Below are 20,741 nucleotides of genomic sequence, written 5' to 3'. Positions count from 1 at the left end.
CTCTGCTTTTTTTTCTGCCAGACACTCCTTCTAAGCAGATGATTATTAAATGCATATCCTAAGTCCTTCTTCAATGTTACATCTGCTTTTCTCTTTCAAAGTGCAATTCTCTTCTGAAAAGGGACTCCAGGAAGGATAGAAAAAGCATTTATAAAGATTGTGCATTTCTTGTCTCTCCAAAGTCTTGCAAAGCAAGAGTGCTCACAGGCTGTGGGAAATCTGCCTAACTGTTTGGATCTGACAGTGATATCTATGACCACCAGTAATAATGACCCCTGTTCTCAACTACAGGACTGCAGAAGTGTTATCTTGAGACTACGTCTTCACGGAGCTTTGCATAACAGCACTACCTGACTGATCCCGACAGTCAGAAAACAAGCCTGTCAAAATTACAAGAGATAATTGCATTTATTTTTTCTTCCACTAGCTGCCTTGGTTCTGCCAGCTCTAACAAGTATCAGTGACAACAAGAAACTTGTTTTTGCCACTAAAGCAGGCAAGCACTATGCTGAGGCCACTCAAGAACTGGCCTGGTGACTCACACTGGTGACTCAAGACTGGTTATTTCTGCAGAGTTAACTGTCAGTATAAAGAAAACTTGTCTCTAACTGAAATCTGAGGTGAAGTTTTCAATTCACCTGCAAAGATACCTATAAGTTGGACTTGGCAAGCTGCTCAGGAGCACAGCTTTAGCTCAAGGTCTGTGGCCTTTCAGACTGGCTCTTCACGTGTTTGCATTCCAGCAGGACTGCCCTCACACTGCTTAAAGTAAACCCAAGACAACATGAGGTTTCCACACCTGGATTAACTTTCGTCTGAAGGCAGGTACGCAGAGGCACCATTTCTCCAATCTCATTTCTCAGACTGGTAAATTGCTGAGCTTTCATTTTAGTCCAGGCTTCTTCCACCCTCCTCAAGCTCTTTAAAGCCAGGCTTGCCACTCACCTGTGTTAATTGGCCCCCCAAATTCCATGTTGTCTTTGAACACCCTCAACTAGTGAGTCTCTCTTCCAGATCTTGGTGCATTGGGTGAAAAAGCCATCATGCTCTATCACTCCTATTACCACTTGTCATCCAACCACTTACATAAGCTTGTGACCTCTGAAATAAAAACATTTGCTTGCACTTGGGTAGAGATGGTTGGTTGGAAGAGAACTCGGAGAGGGAAATGATTGAAAAAACAGTCACAGAAGCAAGTTTCCAGAATATGCCTTTCTGGTTTTCCTTTCAACTTTGCTATTTCCTCTAGTCAACCACTGGTTCCCCATCAAAGAAAAAAGTTTCAATGAGCAAAGTAAATTTATTTAACATTTCCACATATCCTCCAGCAGACAGGACTACTATAGCACATGTAATCTACAGTCTCACTAAGCACAGATCAAAAGGACATAAGTAACTGGAAAAAAACATTCACCTTAAGTTGTGCACATTCATTTGCTACTAAATGTACAAATAGGTCTAGAGAACCTGGTATTTCTAATGTGCCAATTATCTTTGTACTGTGGTACCCCACTCGTTATAAAAATAGCTTCACTTCAGACTGAAAAAGACAGGCTTTTCTTCTTGTATGTGGCTTTATCAAACAGGTCTATTTTCACGTGCAGTGGAAGGGATGTTTTAACCCATCTTCAACGTAATTTTTGGAAAAGGCAGTCCATGTACACACAACACCCTCAGAGGTGGCTTGCATATGTTAGACTATGGGCATCAGTTTGGGTCCATCAAGGTAGACACAGACGTGCACTTTGCAAGTGTTGCGCTGGGTGGCAAGGTGAGCTCAGCTGAATGAGCCAGGTTAGTTAAGACCTACGATTTAACCCGACCTCTCTAATTTTGATGCAAGGAGGTTTGATAAACTCAACTATTCACATGAGTATTCCCCATTTCAGAGACAGTAAAAATCAGGTGTCGAAAAGCAACTGGATGCACACGTGGACAAGGGAATGGGGTAACACTCTCATCTGGGACAGCTCTAGAGGAGCTCTAGGGTCATGGCTCCATTTAAAATAATGCTTACAACAGAGAGCGATTTATCCCACCACAGGAGTAATTTTGTGAAGGGAGTGCACACTTCTGCACTAATAAAAAACATCCCAAGTTAGACCAGCTTCTGAAACTCCACCACTGGCATTTTGATGGTGGTTCTCTTTCCCAGACCCTTCTCTTGTGAGAGGCTGGGTTTAGAAAATACACTCCAGGACTCAGTTGCCATAGCAAGCTTTTGAGCTCCAGAGAAAAATACACACTGTTGCTGCTTCCCCTCAGAAAAGCAAGAGGAAAAAAATTCCCAGTGTATTATACCGAACTCAGCTGAAACATTGCGGGTCTGAGTTTCATTGACCTATGTACCATCTAGTAGCAATTCTTGGAACAGAGGTCAGCAGCCAGCGAACATGCTGACCATCAGGCTACAGAGCTTCGACATTTCTCTGTGGCCCAGAAGCCCTCCTTCAAAACATCCTGAGTTCTTTTAGAGGTGGTACTGTCTCAAAAGGACCATGGAGCTTCTCCATGGGAGCCAAGGACATCATTGCCCCAACACCAAACATTGTTCTGGTTCCCACTGCAGGGACAGGGCCTCCAGCCAGAAACGAGCATTGCCTGCCCCATCAAAGGAAGGCAGCAGGCCTGCAACTCCTTGGTCTTCCTCTCCGAAGCAGAAGTTTGAAGGATACTTTGCAACTACAGTGGTACAGAGCATCTCCCAAACAGGTGTGAGAAGCTAGTTGGGCTCTTCTCTGGGGAGTCAAGTCTAGTACGGAAGCTTACCCACTTCCCAACCAAATGATCTGTCCTTGCTGTGCCACAGGGACAGGCACACTAGTGCCCTCTGTTTAGAAAGACCAGCATTGGCATAAACCTCAAGAGAGCTGTCTGAAATGAGAAAGCCCATCTCAGAATAGCACTTACTAAGAAGGTAGGATCTAGGAAACATACCTTTCCTCCATTATTGTCTCTTCCCTTGCTCACTGCTTCCTGCTCTGGATGCTGCCCTTACTGCATAAGGAGCACACCCCATGGACTTGGCCCCTTAAAGTTCAGGTTTTGTGACACTTAGTGTCAGTAAAAGACAAACTTTCAGAAATCAATCCATGTCACAGAGCTTGATTCTAAAGTCACTGAATGCTTAAAAGGTCAGTTTTGAGGGGAACACAAACCTGGGCTTCCTCCAACAATACAATTAGGTTCCCCTCTCTGATCAATCGTTTTTTATCAAATTAGCAAGATTTTTATAAAATTGTAGGGGATATTACAATACTTGTGACAGTTTGGGATGTCTTGTAAATCATCTACCAACTATAACTGGAATATAATACAAGCCATTGTAATGCTTTATGAAGCAGGCGCACATCACTATCTTGCAACAACCATATGTTCTGCTGTTTGTATGCATTTGTTATCCAACCCTTACATAAGCTGTTGATTAAATTATCATCACAGGACAAGAACACTTGTAGCATGGTTGAGTTGATCAAAATAAAAAACGAAGGAGCTTCATGCTGAGGTGGGACTGGCTGCTCACCCTTCCAAGCCGCAGCTGCAGGAGGTGGGAGCGTGCAGACCCGCAGTCAGCTGCACAACAGCCATCACTTCGGAAAAGACAGGGAATACACAAATTTGGGGCTTGGGCTACATAAGACAGGGCAAACTAAAAAACCGCACTTTCTCTGGTGCACAAGAGAAGGAATGGTCGGGGACGCGGTTGAAGGGAAAGGCTGGGGAGAGGGTTGCTTTAATGGTTTAAGGAACTCGTGAGATGTTACACACGCCTCACACTGCAGCAGGCCACCTATGCGAGCTGGGACAAGCCAGGCTTAGCCGCAAACGGGGACGCGCCACCGGCTGCCAAGCGCATTTCAGGGGGTCCCCGCCTTCCCGCTCCGGCCCGCCGGGGCGCCAGCGCCTGCCCCGGGGCACTGGACCCCTGCCGGCGAAAACAGCGGGGCAGCAACCGGGCCACTTGCCATGGCACAGCTGCAGCCCGGTGCCGCTCCAGCGGCCGCGGGCGGGCCGAGCCGAGCCGCAGCCCCCGGGTCCGGTGCTGCCGATGCCAACCTCCGAGAGCCATGTGCTGTGTACTACGGACACAGACTCCACCTTCCCCCGCTCCCGCCCGCCCCCACTCATCCAGGAAGGGAAAAAGAGGAGGAGGAGGAGGAGGAGGAGGAGGAGGAGGAGGAGGAGGGAAGAGGGTGAAAGGGAAAAAAAAAAAGAGAGAGAGGTTGAAAGGAGGGAGCTCGCCGAGACCCACCCTTCTCCCTCCTCCTCCTCCGGGCTGCTGGCCGGGCTTTTGTTTTCCTCCAGCTCCCCGTTTCCCACACGTGATTGCCGTGTTATTGCACAGGGCGCTCGGCGGCGCGGCTGCACCTATAAATACGGAGCGGGCGGGCGGCGGGGGCTCGGGGCAGTGCGACGCGGCTGGGCGGAGGGCACTCCCGCGGAACCCCCATGCACCCCGGCGGGCCGACGGCACCCATGTCCCGCCGCCCGCCCGCCTAACGGGGAGGCAGAGAGAGGCAGCGCCCGGCCAACGGGGAGGGGAGGGGGAGCCGGCCGACCATGGCGGCGGCCGCCACCGCCGCCAGCCCCGGCAGTCCCGCCGCCGGGCCCTTGCCGCCACCAGAGCCCTGCCCCAGGAAGGGGCCGCCGCCGCCGGGGCCGCCGCAGCCGCCGCCGGCGCGCAGCGACCCCCGCCGCAGGCAGGCCGCGCTATCCTTCCTCACCAGCATCTCCCTCGACGGGCGGCCCCCGCCGCCGGGCAACGACGGCCTCGCCGCCAGGCCCCGCCAGGCCCCACCGCCGCCGCCGCGGCTAGGCAGCCCCCCGGCGGCGCCCGCCGAGACCCCCCGGGCCCAAGAGGAGGAGGAAGAGGAGGAAGAGGAGGACGCCTTCGCCGCGGTGCAGGTGCCGGCCGCCGCCTTCCTGGGCGCCGCGGCGGCGGGCAGCCGCGGCCGCCTCAACTCCTTCACGGCGGGGGTGCTGCCGGCGCCCTTCGGCCGCGCCAGCCCCCAGGGCCCCGTCTGCGGCGGCGGAGAGCTGGGGCAGCCCGGCCCCGCCGCCGCCTTCGAGCTGCAGCGGTCCCGGTAAGCCGCGCCGCGAGGATGGTGGATGCGCGGGATGCGGAGGTGATGCGCGGGATGCGGAGGTGATACGCGGGATGCGCAGGCGACGGGCTCGCCCCTCGGGAAGGGGGACTTGGCAGCCGGGCGGCGGGGGGCAGCCGTAGAGAGGCCCGTTAGCCGCAGGGTGGGAGCGCCGGAGGCTCGCTCGGCGGGGCCGGGCGGGCCCCTGGGCGCTTGGCTGCCGCCTGGCCGGGGGGAGCAGCGGCAGCGGCGGGGATGGGATGGGAAGTGCGGGCGTGCAGGGACAGGTCTGCAAAGGTGCCTGAGCCTCCCGGGGGGCAGCAGTCATGCTCAAAGTTTCGCTCCTGCTAAGCGGTGCAGGCGGACGGCTGCACCACTGCCGTCCCGTTCTGCAGCCGAGCACAGCTCCGGAGCAGTTGTCACCCCTATCTCATGGCTGGTGGCGGGTTCAGCCGGCCTTGCCGCCTGGCTTATCGGCAGCAGGCTGGGAACCAACCCTGAGCCAAGGGCACTGTAGCCACATCTGTAGCCCGCAAAAGGGGAAGGAAATCTTTCCATCGATGCCTACGGACTATGGTGTATGTGCAGAGTGTGAGCAGCGTCTCACTACCTCCCTAAATAAGCTATTTATGTACAAGCACTTCATGTTCCTCTGTGTGGTTCCTTGCCGCCAGGTACTCTTTTGCCTTTTAATCCTTAAAGGAATATCCTCACCTGCTTGAAAAGCTGAGACTTTTGGTTAAGAATGTGCAGTCATGTAAAAATGTGCAAATGTATATGGATTAATTGCACCACGGGTACAAAATCATCTTGTTCACTTCCTCAACAACATGCTTGGATATCAAAGGCTGTGGTGGAGGAAAGAACCGGGGAAGAAGCCGGAGGAAATTACTGTGCTCCCCAAGCCCGCATCGATGGCCACTCCCACATTCCCCATTTGCCACACTCCTTTCTAGTTTCTCCCTTGAACAAGTAGGTAGACTTTGAGTCACATGTTATTGCAAGGGTTTATAAGGGTAATTGAGCATAGATCGTTGTAGAAAAATCCCTTTCAAAACCAACCAGCTTGGAGAAATTGGAGGTATTCCAGGAGAAAGTTGTCTTAGCTGTGTGCCCCACTGTTGGTTGTTGGGGAGGGAGGGGTTGTTTTTTCTTTCTTTCTCCCCTTCCATCTGGATTGTGTTGGTGGTTTTTTTGAGCCCCTCTTCAGGTGCTGTGCTAGGGAGCCCCACCTCCTCAAGTGAAATGCCTGCTGGGCGGTTGCAATTGCGCTGTAGTTCACCAGTACAGCAGTGTGACACTTGGGCATTTTAGTCTGTGACATGGTTCTGCATACTGTTGCACATGGCCTTGTGAGTTAGGAGTGACCCGCAGTTTCTACTCTTGGACTTTTTACTTGTTGGTGGTAATGTGCTTGGCAGTACCCTCTTAGTTCAAGAGACTCGACTCTCCTTGGCCTTGCAGTTAGTGAGTCTATTGTTCATAAAAGATTCGTGTGCCATCTTTCTGGATTCCTGAGGATCTTCCTTCATTTTCCTGGCTTGCATGCTTTGAGCCTGTGCACAGTTCTAGGAAGGATGCCCAGATCTCACCTGTATCACTTCTTCCCTCCACCTGTCATTTTTTCCCTTGCCCCTGTTTGCCAGTCTCTGAATTTTTCCTTCCACAACTGATGCTTTTGTTGTTGTTGTTGTTACATGAGAACAGTGTGGAGTTTAAGAGGGAAAGGTAATTACTGTTCTTGTTTATAGCCTGGAAATCTAGTGTTGTCCAAGCTTGGCTGTGCTGCTAGTGTGCAGACAGACTGCATGGATAGCCCAAGTCCAAGGCAAGAGAAGTCGCCTATCAAAACCTGGTCAGGGTGCTCCTCCAGTCTTACAGCATCCCTCCTTTGTGCTGTGTATTTTCTTGTGGTATAAGATGTAAGGAAAGTGCTGTTTTTCTCAGACTCTTTCATTTTCTTGAGAGCTATATTAAATTGTGGTGGAGACCTTGCATAACTCCCCCAGGCATGAGGCTCTCTATTGTGGCACTTGCTTACAGCTGGCGCCAGTGCAGAAGAGCTCCAGGTTATGCCCCCGGCTTTGCTGACTGCCCTGATGCTGCACATGTGCAGCCTGGGGCAGACTTTGGCCTGCCTTCAGTAGATTTGTTTCAGTTCTGGAAAAGGTATATATTTTTACACATCAGGAATGGACAGCTGCAGACCGTGGTTGTATCGAACGTTTGCTGCTCATCGTGTCAATGAGAAGCCGTGGTAGGGGCTCCGATTGCTGGGGTCAGTCTTGGCTGCGCAGAAGATAAATTGTAGGCATGCACAGGGCTGGCACAAGCCCAAGGATAGAGGGTTCAAGCAGACCTTCTGCTCTCTTAATGGAGAGGAAGGACCCAAATGCCCAGCACATGGCCTGCCTTTCTCGGTGGGACGGGATGGGAATCGCTGCAGCTGCCCAGAGACAGACATTAGCTTGCCTGAAGAAGGATGCAGAGAAGCAGAGAGGAAAATCAGAGATTTTTTTTTTTTGCAGTTCATGTGTGCATCTGCTGTCTCTCCTCTCATCCTTCCACTTTCCTTGCAGCAGGCTTGATACTGAGTTTGATGTGTTGTTTGACAGACTAGTCCTCTATGCTGAGACATGTAAGTTATGTTGTAACACGAAACCGTTTTCTATTACAGTATCAGGCAGGACAGGCTGTCTTATGTTGTTGTTTTTATTTAGTTTTCAGAAACCATTGTGAACATATAATCAGAGTTTCCTGGCTTTTTTGTTTGTGTTAGCAGTTTCTATAATTGCATACTAGTTTATGTTTAACAAGGTGATCATTAATGTGGTTTGGGTTTGTGCTCTATGTGTATTCACAAGGAACAAACGATACAAAAAAAGAACAAGGAGCTTCTAGCTGTTCGGAGGCTAGTATGTAATTATATGTAAATGGAAAAAAATGCTTATTCAGAAGTTGGCTTGTTGATGCCAAAGGCTCCTGTCAAGTGCAGAAGAAGTTTTTCTCAGTTTTGTGGTCAACGGGTGGCTGAGGACATGAGGCTGTTGGAAACCAGGGGCAGGTTCTGCCAGGTTTTCCATTGTGTCAAATTATAATTTGTTTTAATAACTTCTTAAATTAACTCAGTGGAACGAGATTTCAGTAACACTTGTTTAAAATTATTCCAGATCCTGGAGGTTAGGTGATGGTCACAGGTACTTGTTTTTATGGATGCCTAGAATTTTCATTGCCATAGTTTTCTTCAGGAAAAATATTGCTGACGTTTCCTTTTCTACCTAAGGCCTTTCCCAGTGAGCCTGGTAGTTAGAAACAAGCACATGCCTTTTATTTTTTTTTTTTCCTAAGGAAGCAAATCAGTGATTGGATTTGTAGTTGAAATGTTGCTTACAGTTGCTTGTCTGTGTTGCTGTGTCAGGCTTGAAGGCAGATGGGCAGGAGAATTCCTTCTGGGAGCAGCTGGTGCTGGGAAGGAAGGAGAGAAGAGTATCTGCTGAGTAATTGCTGCAGGGAGGTCCACTCCAAAGGACATTGAAGTTATCATGGTCCAAGTAGGTTTGTCTTAAGAATTTATTGACCTACAGGGCAAATCTCATTTCCTGAGTGATTCTAGAATTAATTTATGACTAGTAAAGCTTATGAAGATTGAATTTGTTTCTACCCATTAGAAAATAAAGAACTGCGTATGGTCTCGGTGTTCATCTTCTGGAGAGATGCAGTGAAGGAGGATGCTGGAACAGTTGACTTGCCTGGCTTTTCTATGGCTTGCAAAGTGTGATGGGTTGATGGTGCTGGAGGAGGCCTCCAGGATGTTGCTGAGGAGCTCATCCCGCTGTTTAGTTTGGTGGCAGAGTGCTGTGAGGTCAGAGCTTGCAGGCAGTGCAGACTCAGCCCACCACAGAAGATGCCTCCAAACTGAACATGCTGGAGACAAAAGAAGAGCCTCTCAGGAACAAGTGTCTTGCAGGCAGAATCCTGAAGGGGGAGCAACACAAAGAGCTGGGGGCACCGTCCACCCTGCGGGGTCATCCCAGCATCAGGAGTGGGCTTGTGAGGTGCTGGAAACACATCAGACCTTTTGTGTGTGATGAAGCCTGTGCTATTCACTGAACCTAAAGCCCTTCAGACAACCCAGGTTTCAGAATGATGTATACAAGAGTAGCGTGAAAACAGCAATTTAATGGTCTGAGAAGTGAATGGGAAGTACGCATGCTGAACTAAGTCTTTTCATAGGTGTGTGACCTTGAATACCACTGATGGTTGCTGTCCCTGAAGAAGGGGATGCTTATTGACTTCAGCTGTCACTTCAGGAGGCTTAATGGCCTTCCTGTGCCATCCTGGAGAGGTGACATTCAACAACAGTGTTAAGATTTGGGTGATAAGGGCAGTTTCACTGGCCGCACCAGCGTCTTGCTGTGCCTCTTGGGGCAGGTCCCTCATGGCCCGTTTTCACTGCTACGGGCCCTGTGTAAGTCTTTGACGCTGCTCCCACAGGCTGCCCCCCTGATAAAGGGCTGGCGTCCCCATGCACGCAGCTTGCAAGCTCCTCTGGGAGTCCTGTGAGGAACACTGAGTACACCCATGTCCTTCAGCATGAGCACGGTCACTTCAAGCCATGCTGGAGCGGTCACTGACCACCGGTGGGCTTCTGGAGCTGTGCACAGGCCGAACATGGCCAGCCCCACGTCATGCTGACCATCATCCATCTCTGGTGGTCTCTGCCTGCTTTGTCCCTTGTGCAGGACACCGGTTTGCGCCTCCCTCTGTTGCTTCCTTCGAAACTTGTGAAAATTTCATCATCTTCTAGCTGTTGATTGAAGTTGACCTGTGATTCAGAAGTCACTGCAATACAGCGATGCACAGACAGATGGACAGCATAGGTGCATCAGCCTTGTTCCTTTAATACACAAAGCTTTTAAAAACAGATCCCACAGAAGTTTGCTCTGGCTTATTTTAGGCTTTTATTACACTATTTAGCAAGCATCTCTGGCAGATAAAAAAGGTAATAATCATCAGACAATGAAAACCCTTTGCTGTTAATTCTGAAGAGGAGCTGGAACAGAACATAGCGTTCACTACTACTAGGGAATTAATTAGACACCTTCACAGAATGACAGATGCTGAGAGGGACCTGCCTCTGCCGAAGCCTCAGGACTTGGCAGGTTTCAGAATGAGATGGCCTGAGAGCCAGACAGGTAAGAGGGCTCTGACTGGGTCTGCTGGGTTAGCTGAAATTGGGTTGATTTTCTTCTTGCAGTTAGGAACTTTTCTTATTAGTAGCTAGCATGGTCTTTTGTTTTGGATTTGCTATGAGAATGAGATAATATGCTATGTTTCCCATGCTTTGCCTGAGAAGAGCTACCTTCTTTCTTTGCAGCAGCTAGGTGTGTTTTGGAGTCAGTATGAAAAGAATTTAAGAACTCACTGATATTTCAGCTGTTGTCAGGGAGACCAAGGACTTTTGAGCTGCCAGCTGCAGGTGCAAAATAGCAGCTGGGAGGGAGAGTAATGGGACAGAACCCAGACTAACATCCAGGTTGGTCAATGAAATATTCCCCACCATCAGCGGCATGCTGGGTATGTAACTGGAGATGACTTCTCTAGCTAGTTAGTTCTGTTTGGGAGTTTGGTTCCGTTCCGGAGTTTGGTTCTAGTCCATTTGGAGTGCTGCTGGAATTCAGCCTGTTGCTATCTGCCGTTTCACAGTGACCCTCTGGCCTGTCTGCCTCTTGCCTTTTTGTGCTCTCACTGAGATCGACTGGGACCAGGGTGCTCTCCTTTCTGGGATGGGCTGTTCAGCACAAATGGAGTTAGTGAGAAATTGCATTGAGTATCACTTCTGTGGTTGTCGTCATCATCTTATTAAACTGTTCTTACCTCAACCGATTATTTTCTCCCTTCCTCTTTGGTTTTCTCCCCTATCCCACTTTAGCGGGGGAGTGAGTGGCTACCGTGGTCCTATTTGCAGGCTGGGGTTAAACCACGACACTGGGTGGCTGCTCATTAACTCCTGTGAGAAAACCTGAGCTGGTAACACCTGAAGAGTCGTGTTTGTGTTGGCTGCCTTGGCTGGCCACCAATTCAAATCTTTCCAGGTCCAATGCTGCCTCGGGAAGTCCTGTGGTTATAGTGTGCCAGTGCCTGACCGGTGTGCGGTGACCACTCTTTAGCCATCAGGAGAGCAGAGGAGTGAGACATTTCAGCAGGTTTGCTTGTGTGGTCGGTGCATTTCCGTTACTCAGTCTTTCTTTTCACCCTTTTCTTTACTGGACAAGTTCCTGTGTAGGTAGCCAGGCCCTTTTCCTTAGGAGCCCTCCAGACCATCACAAAAACATAGTTTGATGGTGGATAGATAGCATGATGACAGCGTTTGGATAGGAAGTATGCTTTAATCTGTAATTATTATGACTTTGAAAACTCTTATGGTGGAGGATATATCTTATCTTGGAACAATTCAAAACAGCTAAAATACAAATATGAGATTCCCATGTGTCCTCTCTGCAAGGAAGAAAAAACAACCCTGTAGTAATTCTGTTGGCTTTCTTGTTTCAAAGAAATAAATACCAGGTGGGCTGTCCAGAGCCTCTGTAGAGTGCTGAGTGTGATACGAGGTAAAGAAGCAGAACCAAATCCTGATTTTATTTTTTTTCCACCCTGATTTCAGCTGTTTGTAGTCTCTCAGGCAAGATCTCCGCTACACAAACATAAAGGATCGTCTTCATAATATAACCTGAAAATGCAGAAGTTTAGTTTTACATGTTAGGAATCCTGTACATTGAAACTTCAGTAGATATCAACTTAGACCATGCTAAATATGGGAAATCAGACTCTATTTGAGCCATGAAAATGCCCACAAAATTCACCTTTGGATGTATGCTAATACCTCCAAGGATGTAATCAATCTTTTCTGACAAACATTCTCTTCTACACTCAGAATTCCTGTTGATGGCTGTGGTGCTGCCATGAGGTACCAGGCTTAGCAACACAGAAGGTGCAGTGAGACACAGAGCTGTCTCTTTTTGTAACCCAACTAAATACCCCTTGCCAGTTTGCTGTAAGAAGTATTATTCCTAGAAAACGTAAATGACATAATTTGGCATATGAAGAGTATCTGTCTGATGACCTGCAGTTTGCAAATAACACTCTGAGAAATCTAAGGAATGGTATTTGATTTCATAAGAAGAGCTTAGCAGAAATTTTATTTGCTGCAAGGGTGGGGTAAAGAGGGCAAATCAGGAGAAGAAAATTTCACCAGTGGTTGGGGAAAATGCGATGTGCCGACGGCAAACTTTCAGGACTCTCAGGGTTTGCTTTTCAGGCTCCAATATGCAGATTTAGAGAAGTATGTATTTAAGGAACTGTGAGGTTTCTTTACAGGGGCTACTGTGTTATATTAATTGCAACTGTTTTCCTGTCATGAGTGCTAAATGTATTTTCTGTTCTTATCACGTATTTCAAAGTCAACACTACTGTTGGCAGCTGCGTTTCAGAGTTTTTGCCTAAGGAAGGTTTTCTATTGTGGAAAATTTAGAAGTGAATGGAAAGTGAATCAAAGGCTACCTTCCTTTATAGAAGTTTTTTTTCTTTTCTTTTTTTTTTTTTTAAAGCCTTTCACCCTATATATGAATATAAAGGACAAGCACATGTTCTGAGCAAGCAGTAATGTCTTCCTCCGTGTTGTTATAGACCAGGCTAGCAATTTCATGAAATTGAGGTTTGGAGAGAAAAAGATTCACTCACCACAACTGCGATGTGTTTTTGCCTGCTGGTCTTGGATTGCAGAGTAAGGTATGTCTTTTCTGACCCAGGATCCTGCAAAGCCTGAACGGTGTTTACATATGTATAGAACTGCTCAGTTAAAAAAAGCACCGGTGTATAAAGTTATGCTAGTAAGTAAATCTTTACAATATCAGGGATTTTACTGTAGAACACTGGGGAGATTAAAAAATAGAAAGCTAGATAACTTTAATAATTTTTTAGACAACAGCAGATCGCATTTTTGTGCTCCTACAGTTAACCATATTACCAAGGTAAATATGATTAGGTTTTCAAATCTACATGGTGTCAAGGCAGATCAGACATAGGCACATCAGTTTATGGGTAAAAGCATTCAAAAGAAGCATAAATTTTCTTGCAAAGAAAAACAAAAACCACTGATTTTTTTAACTGGAAAAATCTATAAGATGATATTATGCTGACTTCTTTCTGCAACACATCACGCAGCTGGAACTAAGCTGCACGGAATGAAGAGAGATGAAGCTCTTCAGCTTGCTTTTCCCTTTCTCTGGGCTTTGGGTCAAATGTTGACCGCCAAGAAATTGGTAGTGCCACTTGGTTTGCAGCTTGTTTACAGGTAACTTTTTTTCAGCCATCTGTGTGCTATCTGGTGCACATGGCCTCGTTTGTGACCGTACAGGACATACCTGCACACATTCTTTGTGTAGACAAAGGGGACGGAGAAGGTTAATATGCCAGAAGGGAAGAGGAGGAGATGAGAGACCTGGAGCTGAGCTGTCTGACAGGAGGTGTACTTGCTGGCACTGTGGCATGGATTTTCATCATGATGAAAGGGTTGGATGTTACTGCCACTGTTTTTTATAGAGAGAACTGACAGCGCTGGAGCAGCCTGTTCCCCACTGCATCTGCTAGCACAGAAGCAGATTATAACCCTAGTGTGGTGGTGTGCCCTTTGAGGGGTGCAAGTGGCACATCTTTGCCAGCTGACTTCAGGGGCAGATGCGCTGCATTTCATAGTAGTTTCCTGGGTGCATGCTGCTGTAGGGGGAGGGCATCCCAAGGACCTAGGATGCCTTGGGCACTCAGGAAGGACCATTGGTGTCACCTGGAGGGATGGCTGGTTTCATCTGATACCCCCAGCACATGTGGGAATGGAAAAGGGGAACCAGGAGATAACTATCACATGAGGCCCTTTGCCTTCAGGCCTGCTTGGGCCATATGCATACATTTGTGAGTACACAAATACAGGCCTTACTTACACTTCAAGAAGCTCTGGTTACTCCTTGTTTGCACTGGCACGTGGTAGTAGGAACCTTAATTTCCCACCCCACTGTACTCAGCCCATCTGAAGGATATAACCTAAAGTGGAAGCTAGATGTCAGCTATGGTCTGAAATATGCTTCAAAAACATATTTTTCTTTTTTTTTTCTTTTTGTTTTGCTCGACAACTTCATTCCTTGTGTTTTCTCTGTCATACCCCTCTACAGGCAAAACTTTTATTTTCCTATTGCATCTACACTTGCAGTAGTACCTACAGATCCCACAGAAAAGGAGATTCAGTTCCTCATTTTTCAGTCGAGGTTGCTATCAGTTACACCCAGGCAAACGCCGAGTGACAGAAGGATCACCCACATGTCCGTGGGGTGCGGTGGACTTGCACACCAGAGAGTGAAGTCCTCCTTAGGTGACAGAGCTACATGAAAATGAGGACTCTCTCTTGATACATGTAGTGTAGGCGGAGTTCAGCAGGCTTGGTAGTTAACAAGCAAACTTCATAGTTCTCTGAGTTGCTTTAAGTGAATGATACTGTTTCCAACTGTAAAATATGGAGGTGTTTTTTGAGTAATATGAAGAGAGGAAAAACAGCTTTCAGACGCTACAGTGCGAAGTACCATCTAATAGCTTGGGAGTCGTGCAGGTGCTGCAGCAGGTTATGTAGAAAGGTGTGGAAATCTCACCCTCTGCTATTGTCTTGGAAGCGTGGTCTTTAAAATACAAAAGCGTAATTACATTTTCTACAATGGAGTTCACATAACCTCCTGTTTTCAACCCATTGTGTATCTTAGGAACCTTCCTAATATTATGAGGCTGTTTACTTAATTAAACCAAAACTGGGTATGATTTTTAATTGGTGGTTTTTACTCTTTTGTAGAATGCCATCTTTTAGCATAACCTAATCCAGAAGTGGCAGCTAAGAGGTGGTTGCTTAAAAAGGCAGAATTGTTTACAGCAGAACACAAAGTGCCACTGTCAAGTGCCTCCGTCCTGACCTTTGAGATTTATTTGTAAAATCCGTATTTTTCTGTGTGCATGACTCACCTCGAGATAAAATGCTTTTCTATTTTAGAAGGCACTCCAGGTCTGCAGAACTCACAAGCAGCCTCTCAAATAGCAAGTGTCTGCGCACATTTGTTTCAAGGAACAGACTTCATTGTCCAAGGTTTTTTGCTTCTATTTGTTTTAAAGGGATTATTATAAATATTGGTTTATTCGTTCATTCGTTTCCTTATTGATGTAAGGATATTCAAGTCAAAGATAGTGCTAGAGTGTAACAGGGAGCAGAGTTTGAGCAAATGCATTTAAAAAGTAAAAAATGCAAATGGCATGAATTTGCCAGCACTCTTAAATAGGCACTTTCAAGGGAGTATTTTCTATTACTCTCATCATCCCCTGTGTGAAGGAGGAATGGGTGATGAAAACAGAAACATGTATTTTCTCGCAGTGAGTTTGTGAGCTCATAAACTTCCTTCTTCTGAAAGGACATAGCCTTGCAGCAGGAATGAGGATTTTTTATGGTGTGGTACTGAAGCTGCGCTCAGTGCTGTACAAAATGCTGTTACTCCTTCATATCCCTTAGGAGCAAAGCCCCCAGCCCACAAACAGTTGTGTGCAGTAGGACCCTGCACAAAGGTGTGGGTTGTAACTGGAATTACCTCCCGTGGGAAGGTGGGATGGGAGCAACGAGCCTGGAGTGGAAAAGCCCTCGTGAGCCACTGTGTGTTTGCAAAGGTTGAGGCACCTGAAAACAAATGGGCTCTGAATTAATTGCAGGGTTGCTCGGGTACAAATGAGAACAGGATTAGGCCTGTCTTTCTGATTCGAGTTGCGGAGGTGGTATTTCCAACCTGTTGAGTGATTGCATATCTCAAATATCTTACTGGATAAATGAATGTGATATCAACAGTTTTGGGTATTTCGTGTAACTGGCAGTTGTCTTGCAGTCGTTGCAGTTCTCTGTTTTGTGTGATTGCCAGCAATATTTCAACATGGTAGTTTTGGTGGGGTTTTTTTGTGGCTGTCATTTACACACGTTAGAAGAAACCCAGCCTTTGAGAGGCTCTTGACCCTTACATCCACTTTGCCAAGATGTGGGGTTATGGTAATGAAGACTTCACTTCTCCAGTGTTTGTTCTGAGTTAGATGTCTGTCTTGTGTTATTCCAGCTAAAGTGAGCAGAGCAGTCGAGCAATTCAAACCGGGATTTTTGAAGGAGCCTCTGAACCATGAATTTTGAGGAACTCTCTGAGCTCCTTTGAAAATCTCATTTTGAAAAGACAGCATGTGCATTTTTTAAGGGTTTTCACAGATTTTCCTTACCACACTGTCCAAACCTGCTCCCGTTTATATACTTGTCCTCCCTGGCATTTTTTTGGGGAGTGGTTGCCGTTGTTGTGGGATGTAATCGTGGTTCTGCTTTTATTGATGCTAACAGCACACCTCTGGTTTAATCACTGAGTCAGGGAGATTGCTTTGTGCTGACCCACTAATAGAAATGGACAAAAATGCCCTTTATAAAATTTGAAATGTGACTTTGGAGGCCACAGCACTATTAATCCTTTGCATCTCAGCCTATGGAGAGACATGGGCTATAACAAGCAGAAAAATGGGGTGCAGTTTGTGCTTTTCTAATGCAATGTGAATGTAATTCTGTAATTTGATTGCTTCTGAAGCTGTTGTTTCCACAAGCTCAGAACAAGAGCAAAATTGAAATAAAAAGACATCTCAGAGGCTTGGTCAGCTCCTCACATGATGTGCCTGTGACATGGACAGTCAGTCCCACTGGGTTACACTGTTTCTTGTTTTGCACAAGTATTTTAAACATCCAGTGCGCTGAAACAAAGCTACATAAAACCCACCAGCGCTATAATTTATTTAAGCCTGGAGCCTTTGTGAGAAAATTGGGCCTTCTCCTCCCAGAAGGCCCATCACAGTGTCAACAAGCAGCGTGCCCATCAGGAGCAGATCGGTAGACCCAGGAGCTTGGTGCTGAGGACCAGATGTCCACGCTACGGAGGTTCCGACCAGCTCCAGCCTGGACTTCTGTACTGGACACCAGTCAGTCATCACAGAACAGGCACTGTGTTCCTGCAGCGTGCCAGCTGGCTTTGCACCATTCAAACACAGTGGAGATAAACCCACAGAGTCTCAGGTCCCTGTTCGAGAACAAAAGGATTCATATTGAACTAATTTAAATTTCTCACACCCTTCTCTCCACTTGGGTTAATACGCTTTTTGTTTCACCCTGTGAATTCAGATGCTTTTTCTCTAGTCATTTCCATTGGGAATTACAGACTTCCCTCTTTCCATTGGGGGTTTTAAAAAGATTTTGCAGGGGAAACATAATTTTTGCTTGTTGAGTCATACCACTGGGCATCGGTTTTCTTTTTACTGGTCAGTTGTGAGCTTTCTGAATCTTCATTTAGTAATGTTGTAAGTTGTGTGAAGATTGTTGGTTGGTGTTTTGTTGTTGTTTGTTTGTGGTGTTTTGTTTTGGTTTTTTTAAAATTACAGTTATTCACATTAACAGGCATCTTTCCTGTCTGTTTATTGAAAAAGGTGAAACAGGAAAACCAGAATTTCAAAATTCTGCATCACATGTTGATGGCAGTTTGTGAACTTGATTAACACAGAGGTCTAGTGTCATACCCAGCATGGTTATACCCTTGCCCTGTGCTATTTTTAGAAGGGAACACACAGCGGCTGAGGAAGTAGTGGTTTCAGTTCGAGAGACCTGGGGAGAAGAGTTCGTTTGTTTAATTAAAAGAAAGAAAAACAAAACCACTTTCATACAAAGTATAGCTAATTTCACTTTCAGCAGAAGCCATAATACAAACATTTGCCTTTGACTTCTGTGTGAGTAGCTACCAAATGAGTCTTCGTGGTTGGTCCCACCCAAGATTTGCAAGAGAGAACCACACTGGGGTTTGGCACAGAGGCCGAGGGTTGGGTGCCTCCTCTTCCAGCCGTGCTGTTTGCAGCTCCTCACATTTGCGCTTTTCCCCTTGTCCCAGCCAGATGCAGGCAGCGTTTGATGAACACATCTGTGCATCCCTCTGCTCTGGCCCATCCAAGCACAAAGCCGTTCCCCTCTCCCTTCTGTGTTAGACAGCCTCAGTTGTTCAGGTCTGAGAAGGCAAAGGAAGACAGAAGCAAAACAATACAAGTTTTGTGTAATTTGATTTTTTTTTTCTGCTGCTGTGGGGGCCGTTGCCCTCATACAGCAGCAGTTAGTTCAGACTTCTTCCTCTGCAGAGACTTACAGGGAGGAGGGAAAATGCTGCGGGTGCTTGGGCAGCTGAAGAGACAGTGCCAGAAGTGCATTTTTGGTTCCTTCACTGGACGGATTCTTTGTAAGGTTGCTGCTGTTTCTAAAGGAAAAAGAAAGATGTATAAATCTCCTGTTTTCCAACTAGTGGTTAACACATCCTGGCCAAGAGAGGCAACCTTCTCAGTTCTCCTTGTAGGTCTTTCACAAGTAACTAAAGGCTGATCTGTTAGCACTTGCATCCCCCATTTTACTTGTTAAACTTGTACGGATGGTTTCCCGCTGTTGGGATTGAGTGTCTCGGTCACCGCTGCCGGGAGTGCTGCTGGCTGCCTCACGAGAGCTCCTGTGGGAGAACCTGAGCACCAGCCATGGGAGAACCTGAGCACCAGCTGCAAACCCTGCTCCGCTGCCCTCCCCACCACCACCTCCTTGCACCGTCTTGCCCTGGAAAGCTTCACGGCAGGCACAGGGATTATTCAACCATCCCTTTTCTTGTTGACATTGTTCCTGCAGGCTGCAAGACGGTGTAGAGCCTGTTGGAGCATGGTGGGATGGCTGGAGCAGTCACTGTGAAGGATTTAGGTGTGCTTGACTTCAAACAATAGCTGTATGTCCACGTTATATTTGTCCTTATGAGTACAAGCAAGGATGTTTATTCTGTATTGTTAGCTGCATTTATTCTTTATGAGGTGCAGGGATAAGTTTTTCCAGTTGCCAAAAGAGTTTTTTCCTGTCTAGAACTGCAGTGGTTCTATTCCCAATTTTGGTTCTCTTTTTTTTTTTTTATATATATTTTTCTTGAAAACCTTCAAAGCATGGTATGCTTGTTGTGGTTAGGTGCAGAATTAGTTTAGACATTAAAAAAACCCAAACAAACAAGGAAAGGAATTGTGTAGGGGGAATATACAGAACCTCCTTCTCTGTACCCTTCAGGCTAATATGAAGAGAAATTTTTACATGCAAGAGAGTTCAAAAGGGTGCTAAGCAGTTCGTCTTCATGTGTTGTAGTATTGCCATCAGGGTACTAATATTTGTGTATTACTTACTTACCCAAATGCTACTTTATATCTAATCTGAAAGCTTTAGGAAACCAAAACTATACTACAAAGTGTATGCTTCCTGAATTCCTACTTAAAGCCAAAATAAAGAGATGTGTATTGACAGATAATAAAATATATTGCTATGGGGAAGTATATTGTTTCTTTAATTGCCTGAGAGCCTCCTTGGAAAATTAAGTATTTTCTGTTGCAGCTTTGTGGTCTATACCCTGTTTGCCTAATATTTGTTACAAAATGATGTAACCAATACTGGCACAGGTGAAAGGAGCTTGTGTTTAACTCCCAGACAGGGGAGTTTTAAATGGGAATTTGTTGTATACACATAATCACATTAGGCAACATTGGTGTTCAAAATCCATTTTTTTTCCCCTCTCACAACAAAGCTCCTAGGTCTGCAGTTGAATGTTTTGTGACACATTTTTGAATGGGCCTTTTGCCCTGCTTTCAGTTCTTTGATGCAAGAAGCTTTGCCAGGAAACAAGAATCTCTTTCTTCTCTCTCTGTGTTTATTCAGCTTGGGACCGTGATGCTGAATATGCAGACAGACACACAAGTCAGATGATCTAAGATGTGTGATGTTATAAGGTTAGCCATTTCACACAAAAATAATGTAAAATCAGTATTGGAGTTGTTAGGTCTGCATTTAATGTTTGTGCCATCTGTGTATGTCTTAATCCTTTTAAAAAGATAGATTTTTTTTCGTTTTTTCACCACCCCCCTGGCTGTTGTAAAGTAAATCCTCTTGGTGTTATATTTAGTCACTTCTTTTGAAAGAGGTGATTAATTTAAAATAAGTGTTTCTACATTAGCTTTTGTCATTGATATATATATATATATATAATTTTTTAAATCAGAGCCCAATCCTGCAAACATAGATACATTCAGTCTTATACTCCCAGGTAACTTGCTGCCCCTGGCTTATAAAGTCATTGCCCAAGACACTCAAAGTGAGCAGTTCTGTAGTTTCATTTAAGCACGAGCCCCATCAGCCGAGGTTTCTGCAAAAGTGCATCATTAATCATGCAGTTAGTACCTTTGTTTGGAATCTTGAAGTACATGAGGTTTTGAAGGATCAGATCTAATTATTGGTATTAGTGACTTTTTTCTAGTTATTAGCTTGGTATATTGTAAAATCTTGGTGAATGGGCTTTCAGCGGTCACCTTAGAGATGTTTCTGTAAATGAATGTGTGTAATTAGTTCTTGTAATATTAGAAGCTGAATATAACAATACAACCTGGGAGAATACCAGGCACTAAAGCAGTGAAGTCTGTGACAAAAACTCATTTTTATCCAAAGTTGTGGCAGAGTGAGAC

At 46.1% G+C, this 20,741-nt stretch overlaps 1 protein-coding gene across 4 annotated transcripts in view; it reads left to right on the top strand.

The window, feature by feature from the left end:
* Positions 1-4,199: 4,199 nt before the first annotated feature.
* Positions 4,200-20,741, top strand: part of CABLES1 (Cdk5 and Abl enzyme substrate 1) — a 75,724-nt gene continuing 59,182 nt past the window's right edge. Inside the window, exon 1 of one of the 4 annotated variants that reach the window (XM_065830263.2) lies at positions 4,200-5,084. In XM_065830263.2, coding sequence (XP_065686335.1) covers positions 4,561-5,084 — 524 coding nt within the window. In that variant the 5' untranslated portion in view covers positions 4,200-4,560. Of the gene's footprint in view, positions 5,085-5,126; positions 5,147-8,611; positions 8,636-20,741 lie in introns of those variants that run through there. The other 3 variants (XM_065830261.2, XM_071804193.1, XM_065830264.2) reach the window with 3 other exon arrangements.

Source organism: Patagioenas fasciata, chromosome 2, assembly GCF_037038585.1.
Source record: "Patagioenas fasciata isolate bPatFas1 chromosome 2, bPatFas1.hap1, whole genome shotgun sequence".
Taxonomy (NCBI): Eukaryota; Metazoa; Chordata; class Aves; order Columbiformes; family Columbidae; genus Patagioenas; species Patagioenas fasciata.
This window is presented reverse-complemented; position numbering and strand designations above follow the sequence as displayed.